The sequence below is a fragment of the Chelmon rostratus genome, chromosome 9, assembly GCF_017976325.1.
Source record: "Chelmon rostratus isolate fCheRos1 chromosome 9, fCheRos1.pri, whole genome shotgun sequence".
Taxonomy (NCBI): domain Eukaryota; kingdom Metazoa; phylum Chordata; class Actinopteri; order Chaetodontiformes; family Chaetodontidae; genus Chelmon; species Chelmon rostratus.
Genome location: NC_055666.1, coordinates 19,627,203 through 19,642,686, shown reverse-complemented (window position 1 = coordinate 19,642,686; position 15,484 = coordinate 19,627,203). Strand labels below are relative to the sequence as shown.

General features: G+C 41.4%; 1 protein-coding gene across 5 annotated transcripts in view; it reads left to right on the top strand.

Moving 5' to 3' along the window:
• diaph2 (diaphanous-related formin 2) overlaps positions 1-15,484 on the top strand; it is a 369,056-nt gene that overhangs the window by 26,730 nt on the left and 326,842 nt on the right. For 4 of the 5 annotated variants that reach the window (XM_041943749.1, XM_041943750.1, XM_041943746.1 and 1 more), the window contains one exon: positions 2,367-2,387. The exons of the other annotated variant lie outside the window; for it this stretch is intronic. In XM_041943749.1, coding sequence (XP_041799683.1) covers positions 2,367-2,387 — 21 coding nt within the window. The remainder of the gene's footprint in view (positions 1-2,366; positions 2,388-15,484) is intronic. 5 annotated transcript variants of the gene reach the window in all.

The window sequence follows — 15,484 nt, the reverse complement described above, 5'->3', positions numbered from 1 at the left end:
AACTATGCAGACTTAAAATGCTTTGGAGCTGGAAGTTTAAATCTGTAAATATTGGTGAAACAAGAAATACCCCCCAGTATTCTGTGGCCTTTTTCTTGTCTGTCTCTGCAGACCTGCTCAATTGAGCAAGGGCTTTAGAGCCCAATAAAAACAGATTTTTTTCTCCAACAAAAAAGCAAAAATCTAAGCACCTTGAATTTAGCAGGTTTCCTTCATGATGCACAAGTTTGCTGTATGTATATTCATTGTTTATGCATGTTGTTTTACCACAGATTGTAATGACTAAAGGCTATTTCTGAAAAGCTATATGGCTCCAAATGATTGCTAAAAGGGTGATTCTTACTTTTTACTCTTGTAAAATAAGTAATTCAAAAGGAATATTTTTTCCCTACTTGTCTTTTCATGGCATAGTTGTACATTGACGCTGTTCATTTTGATATGACCTGTGCTTCAATGCTATCCAGCTCTGCTGTCGCAGGAGTGCGTCTTTGGACATCTTTGACTATCGGCTTTGCATGAACAGTCCCCTGTCTCTCTCACCTTACTTCTTGTTCTTTGTTCCTATGAATGTGTGCCAACACCATTAAACCTTCCAAAATTCCCTTTTTGCTAATACAATCACTTGTTTCTCATAGACTGACATGGCTCCTGACCGCGATCAATTTCCTGTTTCATTTCAAGCGTGCTGTGTCTCAGATGCAGGAAGGGTGTTATGGCAGGGTCTTGCAAGGGGGATTGTCCAGTGTTCATTCTGCTTTTTTTACCCAAATACCGGTTTGTTTGATGTGGCCTGACAATTACTCATATCATCCAGGCCCTTCCTCATCACACTGATGAGTGTTTATGTAATTAGTATATATTTTATAGATTTTTCCATCATGAAAAATAATGGTAATGGCTACATTTGTATTGTGAGGAAAATCCACACACTTGTGCACAGTGACTTAGCCCTTATTTTGTTTGTACTGTCTTAAGAGAGATGCTCAATATCAAATCTCACTACGTAGTGATAAACAGCCTCACTCATATTATTAGTTGGGGTCTGAACTTAAAGGAATTTTGCTCTTGTTTTGGTGAGAACAAAGTGTTACATTATATTGACAACACAAAATTTTTAGTGAAACTGTGCTTGTCCCCCTCGAGCTCCTCCCTGACTGTTGTCTGTGCACATTTAAGATGGTGTCTGTCACTTTGGTCAAGCTGCTCTAAAACAAGATTCAAAAACATGTGTCCACTGTTGAGGCATCAACATATGTGGAAAATATCTAAATTGTAACTTACGTAAGTGTGACTCATTTGTCTAGCCTCCGGTATTCAGATAAATTATCCCCCAGTGTTGGAGAGCGACATGCTGCATTCCCGAAGAGCAATGTGGACACACTATGATTAGAAAGTAGTATGTGCGTGATCAGGTGGTGGCACGTGTAAAATGGACTTTATGGCGATCATAAACTCTTGGTAGAGGAGTGGCGAGGGGAAATCAAGCATCAAATGGCCACAGACTTGGAGAGTTTGAGAGTGACAATAAAAGAAATGGAAAGGGAGATTAAATGAGGTGAAAGAAGGGGGAGAGAATGGGAGGGAGCGAAAACGGGAGAGAAAGAAGGAGCAAAAGACAAGGAACTCAGTGCGTCCTGTAACGTCCTGCAATCACAAAGCATTTCCTAGAAAACATGTCGCGGAGAAAGAAGAGCTCAGCCACAATATGGAATGCATTTACTTCTCTGACAGACACCCTCCTACTGTGAAACAAGTGCAGTTGCAGTAATAAAAAACACTCCTGCTACCTGCCACGGTTGACAGATAACAAGGTTAAACTCCAAGAATCGCACTGACTGCGTGGACTCAAGGTAGCTCTGCCACATGAAGCTGACACCGGAAGCCCAACGTTAATAGTGGCTGATTGATATCAGCACGAGGAGACCATCTGCAGCCTCTTTGGCTGCACTAGCGACTGTTCCTTTTTGGGAATGAATCTGTGATTCTATTCCAGCCAGTCAGTTACAAGGACAAATTGCCATGTCTGTTGATTCGTCACTTCCACTGTTGTTGTTGCTGCCGTGTACTGATACTACCTTTGCCATGCATATATGTCTCTCATTAATAGTTCTAAAATTGAAAAATTACAGCTGCCAAACACAGACACTATCTTCAGTATGTGCCCATGATTATAAAGGTTCTCTTGTTGGCTTTTAAAAATTGTATGTTATATAGTGTGTGCTAAAATTGTGTGAATGATGTTTGTGATGTCACAAAAGTTACGCTAATGCCTCAACGTGTAATGGAGAGTGTTCTCTGGCCTACTAATGATTGTGCTGTTTGTGTCTTTTTGCACATTAACCTTCTCCGCTGATCGCTGCATGCAGATAACTGGGAGCAAAGTTGCGGTAAGTAGCCCATTATTTATTTGGCTTCTGAATCTTGTTCCTCCTATGTGTCTGTCTTCATTCACCCCCTAAACACACACACCACACTCACATAAATCTATCTTCTTTTGGAAGGATGTTGAGGAGCACGTTCCAAACTGTGCAAGTGAGGTCATTTTTATGGCTTGGATTTTTATTTTCAGCCCTGATATTGCTAATGGGCTGTAATTTGGAAAGACTATAAATTGCCAACACAGTTTCTGCATGTAAATGGTAGCACTTTCAAATGAGGGATTTTGAAATTATACAGTCTGAAAATGAACTGGGAGGCCTTTTGTTGGTTTTCGCTGTTTCTCTTTTGAAATAGATTGCAGTGTAACACCTATTAGCATCTGAATATTGTAATACCAACAAAGAGCGATAGCTTTTACACAAATACTCATCATCTGCAATCTAATCTGTTTATCAGAACATGTTGCATCTAAATGGATTTAACTGTGTGCATGTCTATTAGACACAACACAGGCTGAGAATATATATCACTTGATAAGGCTTTGGGCATACACACATTTATGAGCACATTTCACACACTCACACTCACACACACACACTCTGAACCTAGTAAACCACCTCTCTGCCTTGAACAAAAATATTGGACGATGTTACACAGCTGTATATTTGCAACTCTGTAGATGAAAGAAATTAAGACACAAGACTGTTTTCTTACAAATGCATGTTCTTGTTTCACTTTACCGCCATACAAAAACCCCAGATAACCTTAACAAATTTGATTTATGGTATTGACGTATTGGTTTAACCTTTTACTTTCTCGTGCTGTAATATGCCAATTGCTTATTTTCACCCTCAAGATCTGATAAAGTGGCACGCTGTTGCCTTTTTTTTCTTCCTGCTTTTTTTTTTAGAAGAAGAAGAATGGAAAAATAAAATGTGTAATTGTCACTTTAAATGGACCTTCATTGCCTTTTGAGAGCTTCCTAAGGATTAACAGGACTGTAAAGCTTAACAGGAACACAGGCAAGGTAAAGCGGGACACTGTGACCTGGCCTCTGCTCTGCCCATGCTCTCAGACAAACCTCGCTCGTTGAGGCATTTTGCAGAGACGTTTTGTATCGATTGCATTTTCTCTTTCTTTGTCAAACTGTTCTTTTGTGCTTGGTTATTTCTGTGGGAAGAGTGGGTTTTTGGCTTGGCCTGTATGGAGGTGGATGGAGTAGCTCTCGATCAGGAGCAATGGCCACATTGTGTTCAGTAAATGGAATATGACAGATTTACCCCAGCTTGTATTATGACTGCTCATCCGAGATGTGGAGGCCTACTTTCAAAAGTTCTACAAAGCGAGTCAAAAGATGCCCTAGATGCCCCAGACCCTGGTTATCAAGAAGTTTCTTCAAACTCAACAACATACTGAAGCATTTGACCTGACCTTTGTCACCTCTGTGTCAATCCTGGGCCAGGAGCTTACAAGCATGGCTAACATGCTGAAAATTATGAGCTTTCATTCTTAAAAGCCCTACAGGACGAGGAAGAAAAAAAGGAAAGCATATAGCCCGGTTAGCTGATCGTGGGCTACAGTTAGCTCCCTGCTTTGCTGGCAGATTCCCATTTTCACGCTGTCAGCGTGCGTCGGTGGGATAGAGCACTCTTAGATGTGCTAGAAGGAGAGTGTTGGTTAGGATTGTCTATAGGGAACACGCAACTGTAACTCCTCTGTCTCAGGCATGAAATCTCTCTGGCACTTTCCCCTCTCCCAGTAGAGAATGAGGTGGGAATAGAGGAGTGTGTGTGATTGGCTCTAATCCAGTCTGACCAGCGTGTAAGTGTGCAACACTGCTAAGTCTCATATGCTCTCTCCACCTCCTTAAACAAGATTGAGGGAAATATGAGCAGCACACATACCTGGATAACAGCATGCCTGCAGGTAGACTCAAACTGTCCAGATGGACCAGACACCTCTTCTTTTGGATTGTGCTACAGGTCCCTATTGACCACTACGACGGCTTTATAGCATCAGTCTCTGTAAGGATTGGCCTGATTTACGTCACAAGTCGAGGGTCACGTTGTAACAATCCATCAATGACTCCTGCAGTGTTACTGTGAATGTAGACTTCCTTCTCTCTGCGCTGCCATTGACAGGCTCTGCAGCTCGGATGGAATGCTGCTGAGACTATGAGAGTGAGAGCACACACAAGCGAGGAAAAAGGGTGTGTGCTCCATGTGTTGAAAAGCAGCAATCTTCAGACCACAGGGAGGTGATCAATATCTGTATGACTGGACAGATGACTGCTTATTTCCATGGTAACATGCTGGTCAGCGCTGAGATGTCAGGCGGTGATGGCTAGTGCGGTTGTGTAAACATGTACATCTCTGTGTATAGCTGTCAGTATGTGGATTTGACCAAAGAGCCAAAAACACCTCAGACCTGAGAGGAAAGAACAGATGAGGCTGCATCGTTTGTACTCCAAGTGATCTAGTGTTATAGAAATAGTGTTTTAGTTTTCTGCAGAATTATAAAGTGCTGGTCTTTTCATCTCACAGTGGCTAAGGGCATGTTTCTGTCACTGACCATTTTTCTTAGGTGTATGGTTTGCTGCATGATGACGCCTCTCAATTTAGAACTGTTGTGTGCCAATGCAGAGTTCATATTTGTAATGTGGAATGTGGAAAATCATCATTTATGCAATGAAATGCAGCACGTCTATATCACTAGTAATGTAGGTTAGATTAACTACTACAAGGTTCATTAATTTAATCAAGGCAAAAGTGCACTCTGGCTATTTCTTTGACATTTCAAATTAAAAGACGCTTTTGTGTGTCTTACATGCAAAGCATTTGAGAAGCACAAAACCTTGAAATGTTTTCCTTATTTTAAAATTGAGATGAAGAATTTCATTTGCCTGCAATGATTCTGAGGTATTTGAATCTCTCTCTCTAGTATATGTTTGTTCACAAGTTGTTCTATAACTATCAATTATTTCTCAAGTGATTATCAAGTCATTGCCTATTTTGTTATTTTGTCTGACCAGCAGTCACAAAGCCAAATTACGATAATATGGAGCAGAGAGAAGCAAGAACGATCTTGACTATAATTTGCGATTTCCTGGTGAAATGAATGACCTTGATATGTATTCCTGTTGTTTGATTGGTTGATGTTGTTTTTAGCCAAGGTGAATTACCTGTGCTGTTCTCCTCTATTTGTTGCTCCTGATGATTTACTGAACGTTGGATAACTAGTAAACCGGTAGTTATAGATAAGGCCAGAGGATTGCAAAGCATCCAGATGGGAAACGAGGGAGACAGAAAGAGAGAGTTGCATGAATATGAGGACATGCAGACATCTGGCTCCTCTTTAACTCCAATCAAGTGCTCGTTCACTGTGCCAGGAGTGCTTACGAAGGACCTTTTTCTAAAAAAAAAAAAAAAGGAAAAGAAATATGGTGAGTCTGAAAGGGAATGAAGGCACCCTCCCTCCTTCATTTCCCTGTTTACCTTTTAAAACCACATGCCTCAAAAGAGTGCTTTGTTTCAAGCAAGCTATTAAACTGGGTGCCGAGGGTTGAGCAGATTTGATGTGGCACATGTCCTTGGTGCTTTAAAAGAACGGCAATGAAAAATTAATCAATAGCGTGTGCCTCCCATGCCCTGAGCCAGTGTTCACCATAGATTCTATCTTAAATTAAGATCAAGGAAACATGCTCTGGAGGGGACTGTTTGAATAAGATGTTTCTTTGATTGACTGAAAGCATCTTTTAGAGTTCATCTGACGGACATAAAAAGTTGTCTGGGAGTGAAATGAGGAAGGCTTTATTTGACAAACTATGGTTGAATAGCTTATCTGCAAATCTGTAGTCAGGGGTCTGCTTTTAATAGTTATAAAATCTCTGCTGCTTTATTTACTCAAATGCTTTACTTTCATTGGTAAAATTCGTAGGGAAATTCTATTTCCAGTTTCCTTCCATAACTGGGAGGTTTGGTGGCATGGTCGCTCCACTCTACTCCACTCCACAGTGTACAATAACATTTTGTTCACCACCTCCGTTGTAGAAAATTGGAAACACAAGCTTACGGTTGGACTCAAAAACAAATGTATGAGATGACTTATGTCAGATTTTTATGCCCCCATGCTGGTGACAGCTGTGTCCGGAGGCATCATGTTTTCAGGTTGTCCGTTCGTTGTCCTCTTGTCCCATTCGCGTGAACATGATATCCCAGAAACACCTTGAGGGAATGTCTTCAAATTTGGCACAAACATTCACTTGGACTCACGGATAAACTGATTAGATTTTGCTGGTCAAAGGCCACTTCAAAAACACATTTTTGGCCATAACTCAAAAACTAATATGCTAGCTGTGACAAAATATCACACAAATCTTAGGTTCATAGGATAAAATGATGGAGTGATGACATTTTATATCCAAAATGTCAAAGGTCAGCTACACTGTGACATAATGTTCTGCAAAAACACTTTACTGGCCATTATTCAACAGCATAACTCAGGAACAGAGGGTGAGATTGTGACCGTATCTTACATTTGATCAGTTACTGAATTGGTGACACTAATCTTGGACGTCCACTTTGACATTGTGGTGATTGTATAGATCTTCTGTCCTGACAGGTTGAGGATGCGTGTGAACCTTCCATTTTTTTAAAATTTGTGGTTTCTTAGCAGCAACATCCATATTTTAAGCTTTGTAGTACACCACAAGCTCATTGGTTCTGCTGATATTTAGCTTCAGGTGGTTGTTGTTGTTACACCACGTGATGAAGCTCTCGGCCAGTCCTCTGTGCTCCTCTGTGAAAATAGTCTCTAAGGGAAGACGGCATGTTTCTCACTGGACATTATTCACTGTCAATATACTGATAACTTCTATTTGGGTTATTATTCTGTGAACTCACGTTGGATTTGGAAAAGCAATTGGACTAATATTACTTCTCAAATGAATTAAGTCACATTATGCTGGAGTGCCTGCTTCTTTGTCTTACCCTCTCTTGAAGCACTTTTATACATACAGAAAGTTTAATGCATAACAAAGTTCACTTTGATCAAGGATAGATTTACAAGTACACTTAGTTAATCAGTTTGTTAATAGCTTAATAGGTTTGGAGTGTAATGCCGAACTTTATGGCCTACATACAATTTATCAATTAATGCTGGTAGTTTCTGCTGAATGGCTTGTCTTCAGGCATTCATGCTTGGATTGACCTTTTGCGGGCTGTTGAAGAAGCAAAGGTTTAGTTGTGACAGAGGGTGGGCTGCGTGGGAAGGATTAAGTCAACAACAGCTCCCACTGGGGATGAGAAAAAGAGGTTACTTTTCCATCAGTATTTGTGGTCTTGTTTTCAGTTTTTATCTTTTCATTCTTTCCTTCTTTGCTGCTTTTTATCCTTCCGTCTCCCCTCGCAAATCGTTCGTCTTTTCAAAGGCAGAAACAATCATTCCTCTTCAATCAGAAGGGGGGAGCTGGATCTCGTTATTTTGAAGAGAACATGAAAGAATGAAGTGGTCACAGTATGTTGATACGGGATTGAGCAGTGGCTATGGCAGTGCCTTATAGTCTTTGTATTTGTGTTGGTGTGTGCACATGATGCTATGTCTGTGCGTGTGGTAAGTAGCACTTTTGTCCATGCTGTTCTAATAGATGGATATTGGATTGGATATTACAGCTTGGATTTAGATATTGTGTGGAGAGACAGAGTATGATACCGTATTTTACAGAGAGGGCGGGAGGAAAAAATAGAATTCTTAGTTCTGGGGATTGCATATCTGTGAATTTTATGTACTGTATGCACATACCCACTCCAGTGATGGAGGTTGTGAATACTGGCTAGGCTCTCAGTTGTACATCTCTCCCCCACAGTTCTGTCACACACTCAACGGCACTGTCGGCATGCTCAGCTCGACGGGAGGCTCCTGCAGGGCTGCATTAGGCTCCATAAACTTTATTGCATATTTTTACAACCCGCCTCTCTGTATGCATCCACCATCACATCCTATCGCATCTGCTTTAACTGTTCACACAGCTGTGAAATTCCGTGTATCCCCATGTTTTATGGCTGCCTGCTCCTCCAGTCACTCCCGATTTCTTTATTTGCTTCTTTAGCTTTTTGATATCCTTTTCTACATCTGTGTATATTTAGTAAGTTTTTTCCGCTTTAGTTGATGGAGTTGTCTGCTTTTTCTAGTTGTGATCATGGAGATTGCTAGTAGTGGGTGATGTGATAATGTGCTTTGGTTCATAACCATGCCAGACTCTCTCCTCTGGTGCGTTTCTAGTCATTCCAAATGCAGACTTCACACTGACAATATTTGGACTTGCATTCCAATGTGGGCAGTGTCCACAGCAGTATATGCATAGACCCCGCTGATTTGTGATAGCTCTGTTTCACAACTGACACAATGCAAGAACATTTGAGGACAAGGAGGACAAAGAGAGGCAGCTGTTGACAGGGACCTGTGGTTAACATGAGTGGAAACCGAAGTTGTTGTAGCTGTCGGGTTTGGAGAGAGTCACATTGATGGCCGGTTTATAATCCCCCTACTCTTGCAGTAAGCCCACCAGGCCCTGTGGGAGCGCCTTACTGCTCAGCCAACTAGTCCACTCAGCACAACACAGTGCTAACAAGGTATAGTCTCAGCCTATCAGCTACAGTGCTTTCATAGTGCTGTCATACTTGGACGCACAAGAGTAAAGCCACATAATCGCCTCATCAACAGCCAGGTTCCCCCCGATTCCCCAGACAGCTCTCTGCTGTAATGATTGGTGACATGATCAAGGCCAGATCACTTGCTGTGTTATTGTCTGGCTTGCAGTTTCTTTTCTAAGGGTGCTCAGGAGAGATGGGGCGCAGTTTTAAAATGTCAGCCTTCAAGCTGTATCGCTTTTTAGCTGTTTACCAGTGGCACGTGGCTGATTGGTTGGCAATCTCCCTTAATGAATGAATGAATGAATGAATGCCTGAGTATAAGTAACTATCCATGTGCTAGATATAAAGGCTCAGGCTGCTTTGACTTCCTTTAAGCTTGGTCGGTAAAGTGTAGGTAGGCTGTGCCAGTGAATGAGGGATTTATCCTGACTGAGCTGGCACTATCTCGGCTTCATGCATGCTGGCTTCGGATGGTCATAAACTGCCAAACTGGTCGCAGATTTTTGCTAATTACGTGGTCTCTCCTTTCCTTTCTCCTTTTGCTTTCCATTGTGCCCTGCCAAATTTTGTAGCTGTGTATTAAAGGAAAAGAATCGCATTTAGTAGGTCTTTAGGGATGTTTCACAACAGTGCTGATGGCATTGGATCTTACTTTTGTTTGGCTTTGTTTGTTTTTGTTGAGTGTATCATTCTCAATGCCATGAACACAGTCACTGGTCATGCATGGTCATGGTCTGGCACTACTTAGACAGAGGCGCCGACAGCTGCAGTGCTTCAGCCAGTATTGTAGTACTGAAGGCCAGCACTTGGTGGCAGTGGGTGCCCATTGAATTGGCCAGTTGGTGCAATGCATAGGTGCTGAAAAGCCACATTGTTGCTATGGAATTGACCTAATGGGTTTCTCGCAGCCCACGTAACACGCCGCCATGTGTACCACTAATACCATTTGTTCGACGTCTGATCTTTAAAGGGGAGAATAACTGTGAAATGGCTCAACAGCATTCAAATTGGTCTGTCTTCTCTGATCAATACTCTCACCCTCCTACTGTAGACAGAGAGGAGAAAAAGAAGGATAAAGAACAGATTCATTATTATTATCTTTGCTGTGTACAGATTCAGAAGTGAGACTGTTTCTGACATGGTAGCCAGCCTCTACAGGGTCCACTTTTTTTTTTCCTTTTAATGCTTCACTTGCATGATCAAATCCTGTAAGGAAGCACGCCTTACCTGACCTGCTATCGACAGGATAGCAGGTCTGCAGTATTGATCGCTCTTTTATGCAATCATACCTGAATTATTTATTAGAATGTCCCCACACTGATGAACAGATGCAATTCCTTACCAACAACTCATCCGTTATACTTACAGAACCACACCATTGATATCACTGTCTTTCGCCCTGATTCTCCTCTTATATCCCTCTCATGTATTATGCCAGCAGAGTGACACCACATCCCTCAGAGATATGAACATCAAATCTCTTTTCTGAACCCGCCTCTCCACGCGAGCCATATTTGCTTATTGACACCCCAAGCTCTCGACATGGCAGAACTTCTTGGCCACCTATGTTCTGCTGAAACATGGCCTCGGTTGGGTATGGCTTTCATTTATGGCCCAGGATGTTTTCTAGGATAGACATCGATGACAGAGAGTGGTGCAAAGGCACATCTTTGCTCTCCCTCACACATGCTGTGCTCACTATTTCCACTTCCTCCACCTTGTCATTCGGCTCAGGTGCCCTCACTAACATACCACATCAATTTTTAATGCACAGCCATATGGTGGTCTTGTTTTTCTTCAGGTACTGTAGCAAATAAATATGAGTAAAATAAAGGGAAAAAAAGTTCATCCCTGCTATTATTTTCACATATGTCGTGAAGGCTTTTTGCTCTATCAATTGGTGGTCAAAACGTATCAGGCACTTCTTGAATGAGGCCAATTACTAGATATTGGCCTGAGGCTGATTTGATAGCAGATGTATAGTGTTCCAAATGGTGATGTCCTTGATGTTGGCTATACACCCAGCGTGTGAGGTGACATCCAATCATGTTGAGATGGCTGACCTGTGTCTTTATGTCCTGAGTGGTCTTGAGGGATGATCTTTTTAATGCTGATTGGGTGAATGCCTTCTTCACACCTGAGATGCTGGCCTTGAATCAAACATTGTGTGCCACTGGATGTGATAAAAACACGGGACCTTACAATGCAGACCTCTGATGTGTATAATTACACAGTCATTTAATAAGACAAGCAGCAAATTCAGTGTCATGTGTGCGGTGTTTTTCTTCTTTCCTGTCAAGATTTCCCATGTTAGCTTTCAGTTGGCTGTCTCTCTGCTGCCGACGGGTGTTGTTTGCTAGATTGTTTGTGTGTCACCTCACATGTCTCTGTGTGAGGAGGAGGAATTTGCTACCACAAAAGAATGAAATTGAGAGGGAAAAAAGTTCCTTCCAAGCCCTGTAAGTAGAACAAAAGAAGAGAAAAAAAAATGTTGATGTTATTATGCCGGCAACATCTTCTGAGCTTCTGATATAAATGAACTAAGGGTTCTAAAATTGTCATTTGAATTATGCCTTTCATCTCCCCATGGTTTTTAGTGAAGCAGTTCAACGCAAGTCTCTAGTGAATGTTTTTTCTCCCCCTGTTTGCATTTCTGAACAAGCGCCATAACTGTAATGAATTCTATTATTTTAAAACCAATTACTGTTAGTTGGGAGCTTTTTCACCGCTGTTGTCATGCTCTCTGAGGAATAGTGCCGTTGCAGTGTCGACTGCACTCAAACCTGATGGTATTTCTTTCTATTTCCCTAACCACCAATACTAATGTAGTAGTTCTGGTGTTACCGTACAGCACCTCCTCCATACATTGTTCATATGGACCAGAATTTAAGGAATCAGAGCAATGAAAGACTTGCTATATATTTAGCTGAATAGTATTTTGTGCAATCGATGTAATACTCTAGAAGCCAACGCAGTCTTTGAATGAGAGGGAATTCAAAATAAAGCATGAGAAACACAAGGTGCACTATGTTAACTTGGCCATTAAGGGCAAACTGGCAGGATAGAAATAATAATTTACATGCTTGTTGATTTTTGTAGCTTTACTAAAGGGAAGATTTACACTGTATTTTAATCTGATATCTTACAGACCTTATCAGTTTTCCATAAAAAGCAGTGAGAGAAAATGGTTATACCAGAGGAACATGTAATGCCAAAAGTTCATTAACATTAACGACACATTATTTTCTCTTGTAGAATATGAAATGAGACATCTGAGACAATGAGAGTCTTTCTGCATGACTTTTAAATCTCTGTAGATTGTATTTAAATGTCATCCTAAACAGAAAACAAGAAAGCAAGGCAATTCAAAAAGTTTTAAGAACAGCATAAAAGCAAAACTGTGTGTGTGTGTGTGTGTGTGTGTGTGTGTGTGTGTGTGTGTGTGTGTGTGTGTGTGTGTGTGTGTGTGTGTGTGTGTGTGTGTGTGGACATACAGTATGCATGGGATACAGAGCCTATGCTGACTGTAATTTCTGAAAGGTTTTTCATTCTTTCCCCTTTTCCTCATTATATGTAATTAATGCTTCGTGGTCTAACAATGGAGTGTCGTTTAAAATCATGTTAGACCTCACAGTGTTCTTTGTTCATAGTAATTATATTTATTCGTGATCACCAAAGACTTCTACAGACACTATTACGAAGTTTCTCTTTGACACTGCTCTCCATTATTTTCTTTTCTAAGCAGAGGACTAATTGGATCCTGCCTCCATGCTTAGCCAGTGTTTGGAGGTGGGCCTTTTTGTTCATTTTTTTGCCCTCTAATAGAGCCACTTACATTCACTTGAATTTCCTGTGTCCAACTTCATGTTGCATACTTGGGATTTGAGGTGAACTCTTCAGAACTGAACCATGATTTATCCGCTGGATATTCTTCAAAATAACTGTAATAAGCATATATGATGAAGATGGGTGACATAGCCCTAAAATAATATAAAGATATTTTATTCTGTGATGATAATATTCCTGACGATATGACAAAATAATGAAAAATATTTTTGCTTTAGAGCTCAATGTTTGAACAGCCTTTGTCAACCCCCAACGAGAACCTCTTCTGTGATGTTTGTGTTTTACCATCGCACACTCACTGGGAGGAGAGCAGAGGAGAGACAGGTGAAGTGAAGATAACATTACTCGAGTTAATGACAAGTCAAAGCTTACCAGGAAGAGTAATTTACTAATCTGTCTAAAACCAAAGATGGATCGACTTCGAGTTGAGCCACTGCATTGCAAATTGCAGCAGTTGCTGTGATGTTAGCTGCTGATATCTGTTTCTGTAGGTGTCTGGTTTGATTTCCGTCACAAGGAGCAAGTTTAAGTTATGCTAAAAACTGTAAGCCAATCAGAGGGAAGCGAAGGATAATTTTAGCCATGACAGCTGTCAATTTGCAGTACAGCAGCTAAAGGGCTGTGTCAGTTAGTTAACCCAGTGCATGGGTTAGCACCATGTGCTGCGATGTTATGCTTTTAGTCGCTTTGTGTAATGATATGATCATTATGTCAACAACTCAAAATAACTCCTTTATCACAATATTATTTTTTATTATATTAATAACTATACCAATATTTTCTTAAACCATTTGATATGGCACACCCCTAGTTCCCATATGTGTATACACACACCCACACACAGACACACACACACAGAAATAGAGACGGAAAAAAAGTAAAAGAGAGAGATTAGACACGTTCACTCATTAAAAGCCAGCCACTCATTCTGCCCTAAAGATTGATTTATAGCTTATTTAATAAGCTGAAAGGTTACCTCAAAACAGATTTTCTCCTTAATTGACCAATTTAGTGCCGCTCGATAAGCATTCATGTCAAGCTGAGATGTTGTGGTATTTCTGTCTCCCTCCCTCCTTCCCCCTCTCGCTCTCATGCGTTACCACTGATATTACAGTGCCATGATTAGTTATTAGAGGAGGTATGAAATATTCAGCATGTTGTATTTTGGATGTTAACAGGGTGCGGTCTCAAACCTGGCCCGAAAAGCTGCAGCATGAGTTAGCATCACCGAATGTTCTCTTAATTAGCTCACTTTGCCCAGCAGCTGTCTGCTATTAGGGTCCTTTGTTCCAGATGTTATCTCATTAGAATGGCATTGATCATCCTAATGACTCCGGGAGAGATTATTGGTCCACATTAGTGTGACCCGCTTGCTCCCTCTTTCCCTGAGGTCAAACCACAATAGCTTCACCCATCCATATGTTCAGTTGACGGTTTAAGTATGGTGGCCGTTTCCTCTGGACATGGTTACTTGTGTGTGTGCGTGTGTAATGCCAAGCAAGTAGGAAGCAGGGATGACTTAGAAGAGTGCTGCATGCTTGCTGCAGACAGGGTCATTTGTGGACATTAAGCCAATTCTTAGTCTTTGACAGTGGGCTAATGCTTGGAGTGCACAGTTCCCAATCTGTGATTTGGCCCTAGTGTCATTGCAGAAATGGCTTTTCTTTATAAATGGTAGACTGAGCTTGAATTACATGTTTTTGTTTGCGTCACATTATGTTCCAGTTTGAGTAAAGGCTATCAGTTTGTCTACCAGTTACCTTGTCTGTGAAAGCAAGATTTTCTGAAGCAAGGATATTTGGTATTGTGTGCTTCTATATTCAAAACATCTAATAGAAATACGATTCAGTATTCAGAGTCACTGGTGATATTGAGTGGTCTCATTCATATTATTCTACGCCCAAGGCTGTCATTTTGTGCACGTGTGTGTTGGTGTGTGTGCACGCGTCTGTGTGTGCATGGGCGGGTTTGTTGGTTAGTGTTTTTGTGTGAATGCGGGGCTGCTGCTGTGATAGGGGGAGAGGGGGCATTTGAGTCCTGATCTCACACTTTGGTCTTGGTTGCTTTGTAGCTTTGTGGACACACGTACAAGGCTTTGCCAGGGCATCGCTGACAGCTAAGAAGCAAGCAGTTCCCTCCCCTGCCACAGCAAGCACAGAAGTACACAGAAATCTCTGCGTCCTTTGTTTCCCCTTTCTGCGAGTCTTGAAGCTGGCCATCTCAGAATTCTGTGAAGCCGAGGCATTTCACACTGAGGCTGAGAGAGCGTAAGGACGGGGTAAAGTGGAAGAAAGAAAGGTGGAAGGTTGAGAGTAGGACGGGATAGAAACGAGAAGGGAGTATTCAGGAAAAGAGTATTCAGGCAAAGTGATGGGAAGAGAGTTCAAGACAGGGAGAAGCAAAATGTCTTATTGCACTCTCCAGCCTGTCCCTCCCCCTCTGTAGTCAGCACTGTAACTAATCCTGACTTCACCAATTCTCTCAGACTGCCTCCCCTTCTCTGTAAACCTGCCTTTGACGCCGCAGTGTGCCTCTGTGGTCAGCTTCTTTCCGCCATGACTCTTAGATCTCTTTTTCTTGCACGAACACCTATTGTATTAACTCAGCGC